Raw genomic sequence first — 20518 nt, 5'->3', positions numbered from 1 at the left:
CGGTATTCCAGAGTTTAGGAGCCGAATGTGAAAACGCTCTCCCTCCTTTAGTGGACTTAGATATTCTACAGGGTGGGCCATTTATATGGATACACCGTAATTACATGGGAATGGTTGGTGATATTAAAGTCCTGTTTGTGGCACATTAGTATATGTCATGGTCACCACCCATCTTGAGGAGTTTGCCCCCTCACATATACTAATGTGCCACAAACAGGACTTTAATATCACCAACCATTCCCATGTTATTACGGTGTATCCATATAAATGGCCCACCCTGTAGGTACTACCATAGCACGTCTACGGAGAGCCTGGCCACTCCCTATTAAGACCTATTGTACCGAATTGTGTTTGTAGTTCCACCAGAGCTCCACTGGGGGCGATCACCCATGAGAGCAGAATGAATGGGAGTCTATGGAGCTAGACGGCTAAATGTGTCTCTTTCACCCGATTGCCGTTGAGAAATCTCAGATTCGATTGTAGGTTTTGCAAGTTCAACATGGGTTATAGGTCGAAAGCTGAATGAACAAGTACTTATGTCCTTTCGATTTCGTACAGGTTGAGTTGTTGTTGCCCATAACACGCTAGCATTCTGCTAATGAACGCTGATTGGTCAGTGAAGGACTGATTACGACCAGAGATACCGCTTGGTCTTTTAAAACAACAAAACAAGAACTCGTCTAGCACGTGTATTTACCTGTGTCAGCTGTGTTGTGTGTTTGCCTGTGTCGGCTGTGTTGTGTGTTTGCCTGTGTCGGCTGTGTTGGGTTTGCCTGTGTCAGCTGTGTTGTGTGTTTGCCTGTGTCAGCTGTGTTGTGTGTTTACCTGTGTCAGCTGTGTTGTGTGTTTGCCTGTGTCAGCTGTGTTGTGTGTTTGCCTGTGTCGGCTGTGTTGTGTGTTTGCCTGTGTCAGCTGTGTTGTGTGTTTACCTGTGTCAGCTGTGTTGTGTGTTTGCCTGTGTCAGCTGTGTTGTGTGTTTGCCTGTGTCAGCTGTGTTGTGTGTTTGCCTGTGTCAGCTGTGTTGTGTGTTTGCCTGTGTTGTGTGTTTGCCTGAGTCAGCTGTGTTGTGTGTTTACCTGTGTCAGCTGTGTTGTGTGTTTGCCTGTGTCAGCCGTGTTGTGTGTTTGCCTGTGTCAGCCGTGTTGTGTTTACCTGTGTCGGCCGTGTTGTGTTTACCTGTGTCGGCCGTGTTGTGTTTACCTGTGTCAGCTGTGTTGTGTGTTTGCCTGTGTCGGCTGTGTTGTGTGTTTGCCTGTGTCGGCTGTGTTGTGTGTTTGCCTGTGTCAGCTGTGTGTTTGCCTGTGTCGGCTGTGTTGTGTGTTTGCCTGTGTCAGCTGTGTTGTGTGTTTGCCTGAGTCAGCTGTGTTGTGTGTTTACCTGTGTCAGCTGTGTTGTGTGTTTGCCTGTGTCAGCCGTGTTGTGTGTTTGCCTGTGTCAGCTGTGTTGTGTGTTTGCCTGTGTCAGCTGTGTTGTGTGTTTGCCTGAGTCAGCTGTGTTGTGTGTTTACCTGTGTCAGCTGTGTTGTGTGTTTGCCTGTGTCAGCCGTGTTGTGTGTTTGCCTGTGTCGGCCGTGTTGTGTTTACCTGTGTCGGCCGTGTTGTGTTTACCTGTGTCGGCCGTGTTGTGTGTTTGCCTGTGTCGGCCGTGTTGTGTGTTTGCCTGTGTCGGCCGTGTTGTGTGTTTGCCTGTGTCGGCCGTGTTGTGTGTTTGCCTGTGTCGGCCGTGTTGTGTGTTTGCCTGTGTCGGCCGTGTTGTGTGTTTGCCTGTGTCGGCCGTGTTGTGTGTTTGCCTGTGTCGGCTGTGTTGTGTGTTTGCCTGTGTCGGCTGTGTTGTGTGTTTACCTGTGTCGGCCGTGTTGTGTTTACCTGTGTCGGCCGTGTTGTGTGTTTGCCTGTGTCGGCCGTGTTGTGTTTACCTGTGTCGGCCGTGTTGTGTGTTTGCCTGTGTCGGCCGTGTTGTGTGTTTGCCTGTGTCGGCCGTGTTGTGTGTTTGCCTGTGTCGGCCGTGTTGTGTGTTTGCCTGTGTCGGCTGTGTTGTGTGTTTGCCTGTGTCGGCTGTGTTGTGTGTTTACCTGTGTCGGCTGTGTTGTGTTTACCTGTGTCGGCCGTGTTGTGTGTTTGCCTGTGTCGGCCGTGTTGTGTTTACCTGTGTCGGCCGTGTTGTGTGTTTGCCTGTGTCGGCTGTGTTGTGTGTTTGCCTGTGTCGGCTGTGTTGTGTGTTTGCCTGTGTCGGCTGTGTTGTGTGTTTGCCTGTGTCAGCTGTGTTGTGTGTTTGCCTGTGTCAGCTGTGTTGTGTGTTTCCCTGTGTCAGCTGTGTTGTGTGTTTCCCTGTGTCAGCTGTGTTGTGTGTTTGCCTGTGTCAGCTGTGTTGTGTGTTTCCCTGTGTCAGCTGTGTTGTGTGTTTCCCTGTGTCAGCTGTGTTGTGTGTTTCCCTGTGTGTTTCCCTGTGTCGGCCGTGTTGTGTGTTTGCCTGTGTCGCCGTGTTGTGTGTTTGCCTGTGTCGGCCGTGTTGTGTGTTTGCCTGTGTCGGCTGTGTTGTGTGTTTGCCTGTGTCGGCTGTGTTGTGTGTTTGCCTGTGTCAGCTGTGTTGTGTGTTTGCCTGTGTCGGCTGTGTTGTGTGTTTGCCTGTGTCGGCTGTGTTGTGTGTTTGCCTGTGTCGGCTGTGTTGTGTGTTTGCCTGTGTCGGCTGTGTTGTGTGTTTGCCTGTGTCGGCTGTGTTGTGTGTTTGCCTGTGTCGGCTGTGTTGTGTGTTTGCCTGTGTCGGCTGTGTTGTGTGTTTCCCTGTGTCAGCTGTGTTGTGTGTTTGCCTGTGTCAGCTGTGTTGTGTGTTTACCTGTGTCAGCTGTGTTGTGTGTTTGCCTGTGTCAGCTGTGTTGTGTGTTTACCTGTGTCAGCTGTGTTGTGTGTTTGCCTGTGTCAGCTGTGTTGTGTGTTTGCCTGTGTCGGCCGTGTTGTGTGTTTGCCTGTGTCGGCCGTGTTGTGTGTTTGCCTGAGTCAGCTGTGTTGTGTGTTTACCTGTGTCAGCTGTGTTGTGTGTTTGCCTGTGTCAGCTGTGTTGTGTTTGCCTGTGTCAGCTGTGTTGTCGACGCCTCGAGAGGAAAGAAAGTGCAGAGCTGAAAGCTCCAGAGTGACTGAAGGATTGCCGTAAAGCAGTATCTCTGGTCGTACGATGTTTATGACGTCATTGACATTTTAAAAGACTTTTTAAAGCAAATAAGTGACTCTAAAAAATCGAACACCCAGCAGTGTGTAATTTCTTTGCATCTCCTTTCGAATACAACATTCAAATGACCAGACAAAAAATTATATCCTGAGAAAAGTGGATGTTGAGGGGTATAGCGCCGTAGACCTCCAGTCATTCTGCACTCGTCCTGTGAGCGCCCTCATGTGGAGCCAGAGTGGAACTGCAGCCAGTTCAGAAGCCAGAAGTTTACTGAGAGTGGAAGTTCTCCCCTTATTAGACATTCTCTGGTACTATCAGAAGTCCTCATTCAGATCTCTGCTGAAGTCACAGGTCACTCAGTGCTGTGTGTGTGTGTGTGTGTGTGTGTGTGTGTGTGTGTGTGTGTGTGTGTGTGTGTGTGTGTGTGTGTGTGCAGGCGGAGCGCAGTCAGCGCGCACCAGACCAGCAGAAGAAGCCGGTGCCGAAGAGCAGGAGTCGCAGAGCGCGCCGGAGACACGGGAACCTGTTGCTGGAGTTCAACCGCAGACAGAGGAAGAGCCGCTGGCTGGAGACGCACATCTGGCACAGCAAACGCTTCCACATGCAGAAGAGCTGGAGCTTCTGTGTGCCGCTCACACCCACGGCCAAGAGCTTCAGAGCCAGCTACAGAGCCATGAACACACACGCCCTGCTGCAGGTGTGTGTCCCACCGCTGAGTGCTCAACTCATGCTTATCTGTACAGCGCTTCATAATACACATCATTACAAAGCATCTTTACTGAGAATGCATGAGTCCATATTACAGTTTACAGTGATCTGTTATCAGAGGAAACCATGTATTTCAGAAATGTACATATACTAAATCACAGTACTTCTGTGTACATATACACACTACATAAGTAAAGTACTTCTGTGTGTGTTTGCGTCAGGACTGTGTAGAGACAGTGAACGGCTCCTGTGTTACTCAGCTGTCTGGAGGGCTGAAAATCTACATTTGAATTTCTTTCTTAAAAATGAGCAAAATTCAAATTATATTCAAATTCTAAAGGCAATCCTGTGTTAGAGGGACTCAGTGCTGTATTGTCTCCTGTGTCCACAAGAGAGCGCAATAAGCAGATATAAACCAAATCAGGTTACAATAGCGCATAGAACTGTGTTTGTGCATCAGTGACACACTTCAACACACACACTCATGAACTATACGAACACACAACAGCAAACTGACATTCAGAAACACTCACTTCTACTCTCTACATCTACAGAGATCATCACACACACACACACACACACACTCTCACTCTCACACACTCACTCAATCACTCACACGCACACACATGCTGAGCTCTTTCTGTTGACTGTTTCAGCTGATGAACACTCTCGCTCACACACACACTCTCAATCACACACACTCACACATGCTGAGTGCTTTCTGCGGACAGTGTTTCAGCTGATGAACACACACACACACACACACTCAGCTCTGACATGTGCTGGTTTGGTCAAGTGTGTCGTTGCACAGCAACAGTTACACAAGGATTAACTGTACACACCTGCATATCTATCAAAGCGAAAAAGAAGTGTGTGTGTGTGTGTGTGTGTGTGTGTGTGTGTGTGTGTCTCTCAGGATTTGTCATATTTCTGCTGCCTGGAGCTCCGGGGATCTGAAGATCAGATATTGAAAGCACTGGCTCGACTCACCAACAAACAAACAGGTGTGTGAGTGAGTGAGTGAGTGAGTGAGTGAGTGAGTGAGTGAGTGAGTGAGTGAGTGAGTGAGTGAATGTTTGAGAGTGAGTGAGTGTTGTGTGGTTCACTGGACTCTGTTGTGTTTTCCAGGCCGCACGTTTGCAGCGGTGTCGTGTCTCTCCGGAGCGCGGCAGGGAATCCTCCAGCTGTATAAAGCGGATCAGTTTCCTCAGGGCGCTCTGGGTCCGGCTGAGTTCCTGTGGAGGCCCCGGGCTCCTGACGCCTCACGCAGACAGCTGTGGATCTGGCTCCACCCGGCACTCAAACAGGTCAAACGTGCAACCCAGAACACACTCCTAACCCAGAACACACTCCTAACCCAGAACACACTCCTAACCCAGAACACACTCTTAACCCTAACCCAGAACACACTCCTAACCCAGAACACACTCCTAACCCAGAACACACTCTTAACCCTAACCCAGAACACACTCCTAACCCAGAACACACTCCTAACCCAGAACACACTCCTAACCCAGAACACACTCCTAACCCAGAACACTCTCTTAACCCAGAACACACTCCTAACCCTAACCCAGAACACACTCCTAACCCAGAACACACTCCTAACCCAGAACACACTCCTAACCCAGAACACACTCTTAACCCAGAACACACTCTTAACCCTAACCCAGAACACACTCCTAACCCAGAACACACTCCTAACCCAGAACACACTCCTAACCCAGAACACACTCTTAACCCAGAACACACTCTTAACCCTAACCCAGAACACACTCTTAACCCAGAACACACTCCTAACCCAGAACACACTCTTAACCCAGAACACACTCTTAACCCTAACCCAGAACACACTCTTAACCCAGAACACACTCCTAACCCAGAACACACTCCTAACCCAGAACACACTCCTAACCCAGAACACACTCCTAACCCAGAACACACTCCTAACCCAGAACACACTCCTAACCCAGAACACACTCTTAACCCTAACCCAGAACACACCCCTAACCCAGAACACACTCCTAACCCAGAACACTCTCTTAACCCAGAACACACTCCTAACCCAGAACACACTCCTAACCCAGAACACACTCCTAACCCAGAACACACTCTTAACCCAGAACACACTCTTAACCCTAACCCAGAACACACTCTTAACCCAGAACACACTCTTAACCCTAACCCAGAACACACTCTTAACCCAGAACACACTCTTAACCCTAACCCAGAACACACTCCTAACCCAGAACACACTCCTAACCCAGAACACACTCCTAACCCAGAACACACTCTTAACCCAGAACACACTCCTAACCCAGAACACACTCCTAACCCAGAACACACTCCTAACCCAGAACACACTCCTAACCCAGAACACACTCCTAACCCAGAACACACCCCTAACCCAGAACACACTCCTAACCCAGAACACACTCCTAACCCAGAACACACTCCTAACCCAGAACACACTCCTAACCCAGAACACACTCTTAACCCTAACCCAGAACACACTCCTAACCCAGAACACACTCCTAACCCAGAACACACTCCTAACCCAGAACACACTCTTAACCCTAACCCAGAACACACTCCTAACCCAGAACACACTCCTAACCCAGAACACACTCTTAACCCTAACCCAGAACACACTCCTAACCCAGAACACACTCCTAACCCAGAACACACTCTTAACCCTAACCCAGAACACACTCCTAACCCAGAACACACCCCTAACCCAGAACACACTCTCTTAACCCAGAACACTCTCTTAACCCAGAACACACTCCTAACCCAGAACACACTCCTAACCCAGAACACACTCCTAACCCAGAACACACTCTTAACCCAGAACACACTCTTAACCCTAACCCAGAACACACTCTTAACCCAGAACACACTCTTAACCCTAACCCAGAACACACTCCTAACCCAGAACACACTCCTAACCCAGAACACACTCCTAACCCAGAACACACTCCTAACCCAGAACACACTCCTAACCCAGAACACACTCCTAACCCAGAACACACTCTTAACCCAGAACACACTCTTAACCCAGAACACACTCCTAACCCAGAACACACTCCTAACCCAGAACACACTCCTAACCCAGAACACACTCCTAACCCAGAACACACTCTTAACCCTAACCCAGAACACACTCCTAACCCAGAACACACTCCTAACCCAGAACACACTCCTAACCCAGAACACACTCCTAACCCAGAACACACTCCTCAACGGTGCGGATGTGAAGGCTTGAGCAACATGTGACACGCGTGTGTTCGCACGGCACAGTCTAGAAGGACAGTGTTCGCTGTTAGTTCACTCAGTGTCTAGGCTTGGGAATTGAAAATCAGTTCTGATTCTGGAATCGAATACTTGAGGTCAAGGATCGTATGCTTGTTATAAAATAAAAATATCGATTCCTTTGTGAGCATTTCAATATGAGTTTAAACCGTTCAAGCGCGAGAGACTCTAATATTTCTGCCGTCTCTATAATAACACTAATCAAACACTTTCCAAACACTCTTTAATCGGTAATATCCATGAAGACAATTCACCTTTATTTCTGTTGTGCTTTATTCAGTACAGATTATGGAATGATTATTAAATGAAAGATGAGCATAAACAGACTGGCGGCAATTTGACAATTTAAGTGACTCATCATGATGATGATGATGATGATGATGATGATGATGACGATGATGATGATGATGATGATGATGATGACGATGATGATTTGTAGCTCAACATTCAGCGCTCTCGACTAGGGGTGTATGATATATCGGCTGATATATGTTAGTTTTTAATGTTATCGTTATCAGCCTGATAAGAAGATTTGTCTGATATATTAAAGCCGATAAATAATGTATTATTTCCTCCAGCTGAGACGCTTCAGATGCGACTGTTCGACATGATGGCTCTGAATTGCTTGAAATATGATTGGAATCACTTCAAAAAAGGAAAATAGAGTTCAGTGCAACATGTGCAGATCTGTCATATCGGCTACACAACATTATAACGAGAACATCATAATTATAGTGTGATTGAGTCGTGGCTTTTAATGGTGAGACTTTTAGTTTTGTAATCAGACTCTCAAAAAACAAAAATCCACAGGACGTCTAATATAATACATTTGAATTTGGATTAAGTTTACCGGCTTATATATCGGTTATCGGCTTTCAAATATAAAGAATTATCGGTATCAGCCACAATCTTCATATCGCTGCATCCCTAAACTATATTTTCCTTTTCAAAGTGATTCCAATCATATTTCAAGCAATTCAAAACCATCATGTTGTACAGTCGCATCTGAAGGACATAATACACTATTCTTCGGCTTTCATATATTCACTTATCAGCCGATAACAATATCAAAAATGAACATATACTCTCGACTCCAAAAGAGGAAGATGAAGAGAAAAGGCTGCACACAAACTCAAACTTTCTCATGTGATTCCTGTGTTTGGGTGTCTTAACCGCTTGTCTTCTGGGATCATGTGACAGGAGGTGCTGTCGGAGCTGCTGCTGGTGTGTGGGTGTTCTCAGGCCGTGTCCGTGTGTGAGGATCTTCATCCCAAAGCGGATCCTGCAGGGAGGAAGAGGAAGAGGGATGAAGGCGACACCGGTCCTCCCTCCAAGAGGCTGCTGGGAGACGGGACTCGACCCGCTGGATCTCCGGTGCGTTGGGAGTCCACCGACACACACATCACCATCAGGTAGAGGATCACACACACACACACACACACACACACACACACACACACACACACTCACTCACTCACTCACTCACTCACTCACTCACTCACTCACTCACTCACTCACTCACTCACTCACTCACACACACACACTCACACTGACTCAAACATTCACTCACTCACTCACTCACACTCACACACACACACACACACACACACACTCACACAGACTCAAACATTCATTCACTCACTCACTCACTCACTCACTCACTCACGCACACACACATTCACTCACTCACTCACTCACTCACTCACTCACTCACTCACTCACTCACTCACTCACACACACACACACTCAAACATTCACTCACACACACACACACACTCACACGGGACTCAATCACTCACTCACACATACACACACTCACACAGACTCAAACATTCACTCACTCACTCACACACACACACACACTCACACGGGACTCAATCACTCACTCACACATACACACACTCACACAGACTCAAACATTCACTCACTCACTCACACACCCACTCACACAGACTCACTCACTCACACACACACACACACACACACACACACACACACACACACACACACACACACACAAACACACACACACACTCATACAGACTCAAACATTCACTCACTCACTCACTCACTCACTCACTTTCTCACACACACACAGACTCATTCACTCACTCACTCACTCACACACACACACACACACTCGCAGAGAGTGAGAGAGAGCGGCGCTCGAACACTGAATTGGTTCCTCTGCGTCTCCTCGTCCTTGAACGGACACACAAACACAATTATGTCTAAACACCCGTCTCTGCGAGTGTTCTGTCGTAAGTGAACAAAGAAACCGGATGTTTGTCAGTTTAGTCGGTCTTACAGTGACAGTAGTCTAATATTCCTGCTGTCATCTGTCATTAATGTTAATAAAACAACAAAATACTGCTTTAACAAATAAGAAACTATATTGTATTATCCATCTATCTTCTTCCACTTATCCGGGGCCGGGTCGCGGGGGCAGCAGTCTAAGCAGAGACGCCCAGACTTCCCTCTCCCTAGACACTTCCTCCAGCTCTTCCGGGGGGACACCGAGGCGTTCCCAGGCCAGCCGGGAGACATAGTCCCTCCAGCGTGTCCTAGGTCTTCCCCGGGGCCTCCTCCCAGTGGGACGCGCCTGGAACACCTTCCCGGGAAGGCGTCCAGGAGGCATCCGGAGCAGATGCCCGAGACACCTCAGCTGACCCCTCTCGATGTGGAGGAGCAGCGGCTCTACTCTGAGCTCCTCCCGAGTGACCGAGCTTCTCACCCTATCTCTAAGGGATCGCCCAGCCACCCTGCGGAGAAAGCTCATTTCAGCCGCCTGTATCCGGGATCTTGTCCTTTCGGTCATGACCCACAGCTCATGACCATAGGTGAGAGTAGGAATGTAGATTGACCGGTAAATCGAGGCACCACGACAGACCGGTACATCGACCCCATTACTGCAGAAGCTGCACCGATCCGTCTGTCAATCTCCCGTTCCATCCTTCCCTCACTCGTGAACAAGACCCCAAGATACTTAAACTCCTCCACTTGAGGCAGGAACTCTCCACCAACCTGAAGTGGACAAGCCACCCTTTTCCGACTGAGAACCATGGCCTCGGACTCTGAGGTGCAGATTCTTATCCCAGCTTCTTCACACTCGGCTGCAAACCGTCCCAGTGCATGCTGAAGGTCCTGGTCTGATGGGGCCAGCATGACAACATCATCCGCAAAGAGCAGAGACGAACTCGTGTGGTCCCCAAACCTGACACCCTCCGGCCCCTGGTTGCGCCTAGATATTCTGTCCATAAAAATTATGTACAGAACCGGCGACAAAGGGCAGACCTGCCGGAGTCCAACATGCACCGGGAACAAGTCTGACTTACTGCCGGCAGTGCGAACCAAGCTCCTGCTCCGGTCGTACAGGGACCGGACAGCCCTTAGCAAAGGACCCTGAACCCCATACTCCCGGAGCACCCCCCACAGGACGCCGCGAGGGACACAGTCGAATGCCTTCTCCAAGTCCACAAAGCACATGTGGATTGGTTGGGCAAACTCCCATGAACCCTCCAGCACCCTGTAGAGGGTATAGAGCTGGTCCAGTGTTCCACGACCGGGACGAAAACCGAACTGTTCCTCCTGAATCCGAGGTTCTACTATCAGCCGTATTCTCCTCTCCAGTACCCTGGCATAGACTTTCCCGGGGAGGCTGATAAGTGTGATCCCCCTGTAGTTGGAACGCACCCTCCGGTCCCCCTTCTTAAAAAGAGGGACCACCACCCCGGTCTGCCATCCCAGAGGCACTGTCCCCCGACCGCCACGTGATGCTGCAGAGGCGGATCAGCCAAGACAGTCCCACAACATCCAGAGACTTGAGGTACTCGGGGCGGATCTCATCCACCCCTGGTGCCTTGCCACCGAGGAGTTTCTTGACTCCCTCGGTGACTTTAGCCTGGGTGATGGACGAGTCCACCTCTGAACCCTCAGCCTCTGCTTCCTCAATGGAAGACGTGACTGCGGGATTGAGGAGATCCTCGAAGTATTCCTTCCACCGTCCAACGACATCCCCAGTTGAGGTCAACAGCTCCCCACCTCCACTGTAAACAGCGTTGGTAGGGCTCTGCTTCCCTCTCCTGAGGCGCCGGATGGTTTGCCAGAATCTCTTCGAGGCTGACCGGTAGTCCTTCTCCATGGTCTCACCGAACTCCTCCCAGGCCCGAGTTCTTGCCTCCACAACCACCCGGGCTGCAGTCCGCTTGGCCTATAGTTTCGCAAAACATGGTTCTTCTTTATCCAACTCACCATCAATTTTCTGATTGAGTTTTGTCGTTGCAGTTCGCATCACTCCCCGCTTTATCTTCAATCGCTTTAAATCCGCTGAATCCATGATTTAAGTTCGATTCAAATTCCCCACGCAGCTTCTTTCAAACAATTCTTGACTCCCGTTCAGTCTTCTCCCTTTCTTTAAATTATATCCTTGAAATCCCGGGTTTTCGGCACCATTTTGTTGTGTACAAGGAAACATTTCGACCAGAAGAGTTCTTGATGCTTGAATTAATTTTATTATCTATTCTTTTACAACTCTAAGTTGCGTGGGGAAAAAGGGGATGGGAAAAATAGCAATATGGAGTCTCTTTGTGCGCCTGCACGTGTTCCACATCATAGTTCCTTTATCCTAGGAAACTCCAATGAACCACGCCCACTGCAACAGGTTATGTCCATATATGGAAACGTGCGTCACACGAACCCCTAGGTTGAGGGAATGTCTCCATTTGTAAAGTTAAATAAGCTGCAACGACAGTTGATTAGGGACATGCAATATAGCCATAACAGCCGGTACCCGTCAGCTGCCTCAGGAGTCCCACAAGCCAGCCAGGCCCAATAGGACTACTTCTTCAGCTTTACGGCATCCCTTACTTCCGGTGTCCACCACCGGGTTCAAGGATTGGGACGACCAGCACCGGAGACCTTACGGCCACAGCTCCGAGCGGCCACGTCGACAATGGAGGTGGAGAACATGGTCCACTCAGACTCAATATCTCCAGCCTCCCTCGGGATCCGGTCGAAGCTCTGCCGTGGAAGTTGAAGATCTCTCTGACAGGAGATTCGGCCAAATGTTCCCAACAGACCCTCACAGTACGTTTGGGTCTTCCGAGTCTGTCCAGCTTCCTCCCCCGAAGGTGCAGGGAAGCGACCCTCTCGTTCACCGGGGGGAACTCCAACACATGGCGGCTGAGCTGGGGGGCTATAAGCAAACCCACACCAGCCCGCCGCCTCTCACCATGGGCAACTCCAGAGTGGTGAAGAGTCCATCCTCTCTCCAGGAGTGTGGTTTCAGAGCCCAAGCCGTGCGTGGAGGTGATCCTGACTATCTCTAGTCGGTACCTCTCAACCTCACGCACAATCTCAGGCTCCCTCCCCGCCAGCGAGGTGACGTTCCACATCCCTAGAGCTGGTTTCCGTGTCCAGGGATCGGGTTGTCGAGGCCCCCGCCTTTGACTGCCGCCCGATCCACTAAGCACCGGCCCCTTACGGCCCCTCCTGCAGGTGGTGATAATTTTTATATATATATATATATATATATATATATATATATATATATATATATATATATATATGTATATGTATATGTATATGTATATATGTATATATGTATATATATATGTATATATATATATATGTATATATATATATATACAATATGTATTTAAATCCATGTGATCACTTATATCAGTGTTATATATATATATATATATATATATATCATATCATCCAGCCCTAAAACTTGTGTAGATTTATGTCAGTGTTTATTTAAAAACATCCAATTATGCAGAATATACGCTGGTAAATATTTAATTGATGAGCTGTCAATACAATATATAACAATACAATATATAGGCTGTGATTTTACTCCTAAATTCAGCATATTGACACAAAATAATCACAGCAAATCCAGCGTTCTCTGCCTGGATCCAGATGTTTCTGTGTATCGCAGCGATTCATTCGCTTCTCTGTTCTGTAGCTTTCAGCAGTGTGTGAAAATATTCCTCACATTTCGTGTCAAATCTATTTGTACAGTCAGTCTCAAAGCTCTCTCCCGTTTTAGATGTGTTTTGAGTGTTTTTCACGGCATTCACACTGAAAACAAATGCTGCCACACTCGGTGTGTGTGTGTGTGTGTGTGTAACCGCACAGATGATGATGTCACACGCATACTGTCTATACATATCGTTTCAAAGCATCTTTACAGAAAATGTGTTTCTACATTAGAATTAAGAGTGATCTGTTTCCAGAGGTGTTTAATGTGATCGTTCATCATATCCTGTTTAGCGACCTCACCATGGAGATTGTGCGCTTTCGTCTGATTGGTCCGCTGGCTCACACGGTGCTCACAGACACACTCCGTCCAGCCAGTGAGGTGAGAGACTCTGATGACATCACACTCTTGCGCTGTGATTCTCTCAGTGATTGGCTGATGATTCTCTCTGGTTCCTGTAGATGTTGAGTGGCGAGAACGAAAGCCTCCATCAGCAACAGACACACGCTTTCCAGCTGCTGAGAGGTGAATGAACACCGAGGTCACATGACTCTGTGATGGAGGCGGTGGATGTCTGATGGTGTGTGTGTGTGTGTGTGTGTGTGTGTGTGTGTGTGTGTGTGTGTGTGTTTTACAGGAGTGTGTTCCACAGCTGAGCTCCCAGCAGGCTGTGTGTTGGGACTGACTGTAGATGATCCCAGACTGACTTTACCTCAGAAACGTGGAAAAACTGTACCTGACCTACAGCCCAGCACAGGTGTGTGTGTGTGTGTGTGTGTGTGTGTGTGTGTGCGTGCATGCGCGTGTGTGTGTGTGTGTGTGTGTGTGTATATATATGGCCCTGAGCTCCGGGAGCCTCTGCGCCTCCATGCAGAGTAACCAGGTTCGAATCCTGGCAGGGCCTGAGATTCTCTCACACTCTTATACACACACGCGCAGTAGCAGACGGTCATGATGAGTGTGTGTGCTGTATGTCTCACACTCTCACTCTCACACACACACACAGCAGACTGTCATGATGAGTGTGTGTGTGTTTCTCCCACTAGAGGAGGATGGTGTGCGGGATCTGAGACTCAGAGGAGTGCCGGCTCACTGCAGTCAGAGCTCGCTGTGGGACGAGTCGATTCGAGAGTGTGTGACACGCGACCGACTGTCGGATCAGGTAAACACACGAGACACACACTGACCGGATCAGGTAAATAACATCCGATCGGATTCCAGTGATCCGGATCAAGAGTTTCTGGTGATATACAAACATAAACCTCATGACTGGAGCTCTAGAGCAGCTTCTCAAACCTGTCAATCACCTTTAACTATACAGCGCTTTTACAGTATAGAGTGTTTCAGAGCAGCTTCACAGAGATAACAGGGAAATAATGCAACAGAGTTTGTGTCCAGAAGAAAATAGCGTCACAGTCCAGCTTAAGTAAGTTCAGTGATGCTTCATTTCTGTTGTAAAAAATGTATTAATTTAGTTCATTTATATATATATATATATAGCCGCTCTGGAGAAAACCATGATGTCATCGTCCAGCTCAGTTCAGGTCTCATATAATGGTGTCAGTGCAGGAGAGCAATAATACTAAATATTAATATATTAATATATAATGTTGAATATTAAATTAAATGTCCCCTGTCCTGGAGGAGCACCAGCCCTGCACATCTGTGTGTGTGTGTGTGTGTCTCTCTCCCTGTGTGTGTGTGTGTGTGTGTGTGTGTGTGTGTGTGTGTGTGTGTGTGTGTGTGTGTGTGTGTGTGTGTGTGTGTGTATGTGTGTCAAAAGCTGATGAGCTCAGGTGTGATGATGAGGGACACTTCAGGACAGGTGTGAGAACCTCTGCTCGAGAACATTTAAATGACACTTTCCGTGTGTGTGTGTGTGTGTGTGTGTGTGTCAGGAGCTGAACCGCAGGAGGAGTGATCTGCTGGTTCCCGGCTCCCGGCTCTCCTCTTCTTCTGCTGTGCCGGTTCTGCTGGTCCATCATGCGGGGCGTGTGTGTGGAGAGGAGCGTCGGCACTGGGGCTCCGGCTGGGATCTGCTGCTTCCCAAGGGATGGGGAATGTCCTTCTGGGTCCCGCTGGTGCGTCTCATCTCACGTTTCTCACGTTTCCTCTCAGACTTGTTTTCGTGAAACGACCATAAAGGAGACGGTGTAAAATAGAAAATTGAGGAGCTGAAGTGTTGATCGACTGACACTGGTTACAGTTAGTAGAGGAAAGCCTTTATTCATGGTTTGAGAAATGAGCAGATGTTCTGTAGACATAAATGATAAAAAAAATTAACAGCATTTTACAGTACTTGTTTGTTTATGCTCGTCAAAGAGGGTTTCAGTGTTTCTCAGGCAGGGGCCGATGACCACTAGGGTGCCGTGGAAACTTTCAACAGGGATATAATATAAGTCGTCAAATAAATTGTACAAAAATGTTTGAAATGTGAAAACTAAGGGACGTTGTTGGTTTATAAGTCGCTCTTCACAGTCGTCTGATCACTGCTGTCCTCACAGGGTGGAACAATATATCACAATACAAAACTGCAACAATATATATCGTGGATAGAAATAAAAATTACTGTGTGAGGAAAAAAAAATAGTTTGTGTCAGTACTACATTAAACTACTGTATATAATGTTGAATATAATGTATAATAATGCAATGGGGGATTATGTGTTGCTCCTGATAATGCTCCAAATTTAGCATTTTAATCAACAGTTAATCTTTTGTTAACCTTTTACCACATGTCTTGGAGTATTGCTTTAATGTTGTTTAGTGATGTGTGTCGAATCGCGACAAGAGGGCATCGTTACAGAGCCAATCACAGCCGGATCTGGAAGCTCAACGAATCCTGTTTTCTCTCCGTACGACGTCTCCTCGCGCTCCGTCTCAGATGTCCACCGTGATCTCCTGTCGGCGTGTGTGAAGTCTAATGACAGGTGTGTGTTGTTTTCAGGTGTACCGTGGCGTTCGAGTCGGCGGCCTCCACATGAGTGTCAAACACTCCCAGTTCATGGGTCAGCCTCACTTCCCTCACGATTACCCAGACTGCCCTGCAGGAGAGCGCTTCCAGTCTGAGCAGGAGCAGGAGCTTCTGGAAAAGTTCAAAAGGTGGGATGGGAGATGTTGAGAAGTGTTGTTTTGTGTGTTTTTTGTGTTCATGATACAATAGAGAATCACTTTTGACCGTTTCAGACGTCCTCCATCAAAACGCACCAACTACATCAAACATGGCTGCTTGGCGCCGTTCCGTTGCCCCTGGCAACAGCTGACGGAGGAGTGGGAGGAGCTAGTGAGTCTGAGCGAAGAGACGGCCAGCAGCAGCAGAGACGAGACACCGTTCACTGTTCTGAGGTCAGTCAGTCTAACCCTGATGGCTTATGTAATTGCCATTGTGTATGAAATGTGCTATATAAATAAACTTGCCTTGCCTGGCCTAACAGTAGTATTCAGGTACAGAAATTAATAATTAAGCCTAATTGTAAAAACACTTTGTTCTGTGGCTTCGTGAGAGTGTATGTCGTAGAGGCAAGCTGTGTGCCATCTATGTGGTTGCAGCAATGGGAACTACAAACCAAGATGGCCACCTGGTCCCGGACTAGAGTTACCAGGTTCCTCAGCGGTGGGACAGCTGCTAATGAGCTGAGAACAGAGAGACTGCCTGTTTTTGTTGGAGAGCATAAAGAGTTGATTATTAAAAATGTAGGGAACTTTTTCCTTCTTCATAGGAGAGACCAGGAGATGTTGGGATCGCGTTCAAACAGAAGTTATTCTTTATTGAGAACTTCGCATTGCGTTGCTGCAGTTTTTCCAACAGTCTAAATCTAATACAGTATGCATTGTAGTTATGTATAGCGGGGGAAATAAGTATTGAACACGTCATCATTTTTCTCAGTAAATGTATTTCCAAAGGTGCTATTGACATGACATATTCACCAGATGTTGGTAACAACCCAAGTAAGCCATACATACAAAGAAACAAACATAAGTTCAGAAATTAGGTTATGTGTAATAATGTGAAATGACACAGGGAAAAAGTATTGAACACATGAAGAAAGGGAGGTGCAAAAAGGCATGGAAAGCCAAGACAACTGCTGAAAACTTACAGTAATTAAAAAGCAATCCAGGGGGCTGGCATAAGCATGACGTGGTAAAAGAACGGTTCTAGTCCAGCAAAGAGTTGGTGCCGCTTTGGAACCAATTTTCCTGGCCGAGAACCGGTTCTTTGGCTGTCGAAACACAAAGAACTGGTTCGCGAGTAGGCACTGGCCCCGAACCGGCACCAGCACTGCCTTGGTGGAACAGGGGTATGTGATGGTTAAATTTAGCAGTTAATCCGCGAATCACATACAAGCCGACCCGTGGGGAGCTGATCCGTACGGGTCAACTGCGATCCGTTGCTTCAGTGGAATAACAGACACGTTGAGGAGAGAGAGATTCGCTTTCATCTGGTTGTGTGTTGCAGGAGTCTGAAGGAGCTGCGGTTGCTGTCTGGTTGGATCCGTCGTCGACTGCGTCTGCGCATGACCCCTGACCCCCCGCTGACCCGGCTGCGTGTGACCCCTGACCCCCCTCTGACCCGGCTTGGTGTGACCCCTGACCCCCCTCTGACCCCTGCGGCGGCTACAGCTCTACAGCAGGAGTTCAGGCGTTCTCTCCTCTGGGTGCGTCTGCGTCTGCTGAGTAAAGGCCAGCCGGCGCTGCATGCCATGGTGTGTGTGCCCACGACCTCTGACCTCCAGCTGCTGCGTACAGATGGACACAGCAGCGGCCCGCAGGAGCCCCGACACACAGATCACCCGAGGGACCGGAGCGACCCTGCGGATCCGGAGCGTCGGGAGCGTGTCCTGCGGGGGGTGTGTCCTGCTCCTCTTCCCAGGGTCGTGTCCCACTGCAGCCGCCAGACTCTGGGATGGGTCACGCAGGGCGACTTCTCTCTGACCTCTGGTTGTGGAGAGGCTCTGGCCTTCGTCAGCCTGACCGGCCTCACACACACACTCCTCAAGCAGACACAGGACCAGCGCGGACTTGTGCTCCTGCGCAACCCCTCGTCCCTGCAGTACCGCTTCGCCCAGATCAGCCTTGACACCTGAGCGCGCGCGCGCACACACACACACACACACACACCTCGTCCCTGCAGTACGGCTTCACCCAGATCAGCCTTGACACCTGAGCGCGCGCACACACACACACACACACACACACACACACACACACACACACCTCGTCCCTGCAGTACCGCTTCGCCCAGATCAGCCTCGACACCTGAACGTCAGTCCATCACATCAAACACAGTCATGAGCGGCTGTTCTGTGATCTCCTCCATGCATGTCGAACTTCCAAGACCATGTGCTGAAATACTTTTTTTTTTTGAGAGAGAGAGAGAGAGAAACTCTTCACATCATGAATTTGTGTTTTTTTTCTTCTGGGATTTGAGTGATATTTGATTTGCGAAGAAATTTATTTTGTTTAAAGGTAAAATATGTAAGACTTTTGTAATAAAATATTCAAAAGCCACACACATTTCAGTGTGAAATATTTCATGCAGTTGTGTACTTGTATAACTTTGTTTTGCATTAAAAATACCAGACAGGCAGGAGTTCCCCACCTTGTAGAAATCTCCTCAACTAAAATACGGGCAGTTTGTGGTGCTTTGGCCGTCCTCAGTGGAAGAAGCTCCACCCATTCTGAACAGTAATCAAATACAATTAAAAGAAGCTCATTTTGTTTAGAGCTCTTGGGGAAAGGCCCATCAAATTCACACAAGTTTCACATTCCTTACAGTATTTCCATACGTCAGCTCTCAAGCTTGGCCAGTAAGCAATTTCCATCCAGATCAGATGGAGGACCTGCGCCTAGACACGGCCACAACGCATGATGCAGTCAGGGGGATCCGGGCCGTATCCAGATCAGATGGAGGACCTGCGCCTAGACGCGACCACAACGCATGATGTAGTCAGCCGGATCCGGGCCATATCCAGATCAGATGGAGGACCTGCGCCTAGACACGACCACAACACATGATGTAGTCAGCCGGATCTGGGCCGTATCCAGATCAGATGGAGGACCTGCGCCTAGACACGACCACAACGCATGATGTAGTCAGCCGGATCCGGGCCGTATCCAGATCAGATGGAGGACCTGCTACTAGACACAACCACAACACATGATGTAGTCAGGGGGATCCGGGCCGTACCCAGATCAGATGGAGGACCTGCGCCTAGACGCGACCACAACGCATGATGTAGTCAGCCGGATCCAGGCCGTATCCAGATCAGATGGAGGACCTGCGCCTAGACACGACCACAACGCATGATGTAGTCAGCCGGATCCGGGCCATATCCAGATCAGATGGAGGACCTGCGCCTAGACACGACCACAACGCATGATGTAGTCAGGGGGATCCGGGCCGTATCCAGATCAGATGGAGGACCTGCGCCTAGACACGACCACAACGCATGATGTAGTCAGCCGGATCCGGGCCGTATCCAGATCAGATGGAGGACCTGCACCTAGACACGACCACAACGCATGATGTAGTCAGCCGGATCCGGGCCGTATCCAGATCAGATGGAGGACCTGCGCCTAGACACGACCACAACGCATGATGTAGTCAGCCGGATCCAGGCCATATCCAGATCAGATGGAGGACCTGCGCCTAGACACGACCACAACGCATGATGTAGTCAGGGGGATCCGGGCCGTATCCAGATCAGATGGAGGACCTGCGCCTAGACACGACCACAACGCATGATGTAGTCAGGGGGATCCGGGCCGTATCCAGATCAGATGGAGGACCTGCGCCTAGACACGACCACAACACATGATGTAGTCAGCCGGATCCAGGCCGTATCCAGATCAGATGGAGGACCTGCACCTAAACACGACCACAACACATGATGTAGTCAGCCGGATCCAGGCCATATCCAGATCAGATGGAGGACCTGCGCCTAGACACGACCACAACGCATGATGTAGTCAGGGGGATCCGGGCCGTATCCAGATCAGATGGAGGACCTGCGCCTAGACACGACCACAACGCATGATGTAGTCAGGGGGATCCGGGCCGTATCCAGATCAGATGGAGGACCTGCGCCTAGACACGACCACAACACATGATGTAGTCAGCCGGATCCAGGCCATATCCAGATCAGATGGAGGACCTGCGCCTAGACACGACCACAACGCATGATGTAGTCAGGGGGATCCGGGCCGTATCCAGATCAGATGGAGGACCTGCGCCTAGACACGACCACAACGCATGATGTAGTCAGCCGGATCCGGGCCGTATCCAGATCAGATGGAGGACCTGCTCCTAGACACGACCACAACGCATGATGTAGTCAGCCGGATCCGGGCC

The 20518-nt window shown here is 48.9% G+C and overlaps 1 protein-coding gene across 1 annotated transcript in view; it reads left to right on the top strand.

The window, feature by feature from the left end:
- The window catches only part of pop1 (POP1 homolog, ribonuclease P/MRP subunit), a 32786-nt gene extending 14110 nt beyond the window's left edge, over window positions 1-18676 (top strand). Inside the window, exons 5-16 of the mRNA XM_081388210.1 lie at window positions 3599-3859; window positions 4787-4874; window positions 4999-5177; window positions 8383-8594; window positions 13462-13549; window positions 13630-13693; window positions 13806-13925; window positions 14215-14330; window positions 15067-15249; window positions 16115-16269; window positions 16354-16512; window positions 17624-18676. Coding sequence (XP_081244336.1) covers window positions 3599-3859; window positions 4787-4874; window positions 4999-5177; window positions 8383-8594; window positions 13462-13549; window positions 13630-13693; window positions 13806-13925; window positions 14215-14330; window positions 15067-15249; window positions 16115-16269; window positions 16354-16512; window positions 17624-18251 — 2253 coding nt within the window. The 3' untranslated portion in view covers window positions 18252-18676. The remainder of the gene's footprint in view (window positions 1-3598; window positions 3860-4786; window positions 4875-4998; window positions 5178-8382; window positions 8595-13461; window positions 13550-13629; window positions 13694-13805; window positions 13926-14214; window positions 14331-15066; window positions 15250-16114; window positions 16270-16353; window positions 16513-17623) is intronic.
- The last annotated feature ends 1842 nt before the right edge of the window (window positions 18677-20518 follow it).

Source organism: Scardinius erythrophthalmus, assembly GCF_964197995.2.
Source record: "Scardinius erythrophthalmus genome assembly, chromosome: 16".
Lineage (NCBI taxonomy): Eukaryota > Metazoa > Chordata > Actinopteri > Cypriniformes > Leuciscidae > Scardinius > Scardinius erythrophthalmus.
This window is presented reverse-complemented; position numbering and strand designations above follow the sequence as displayed.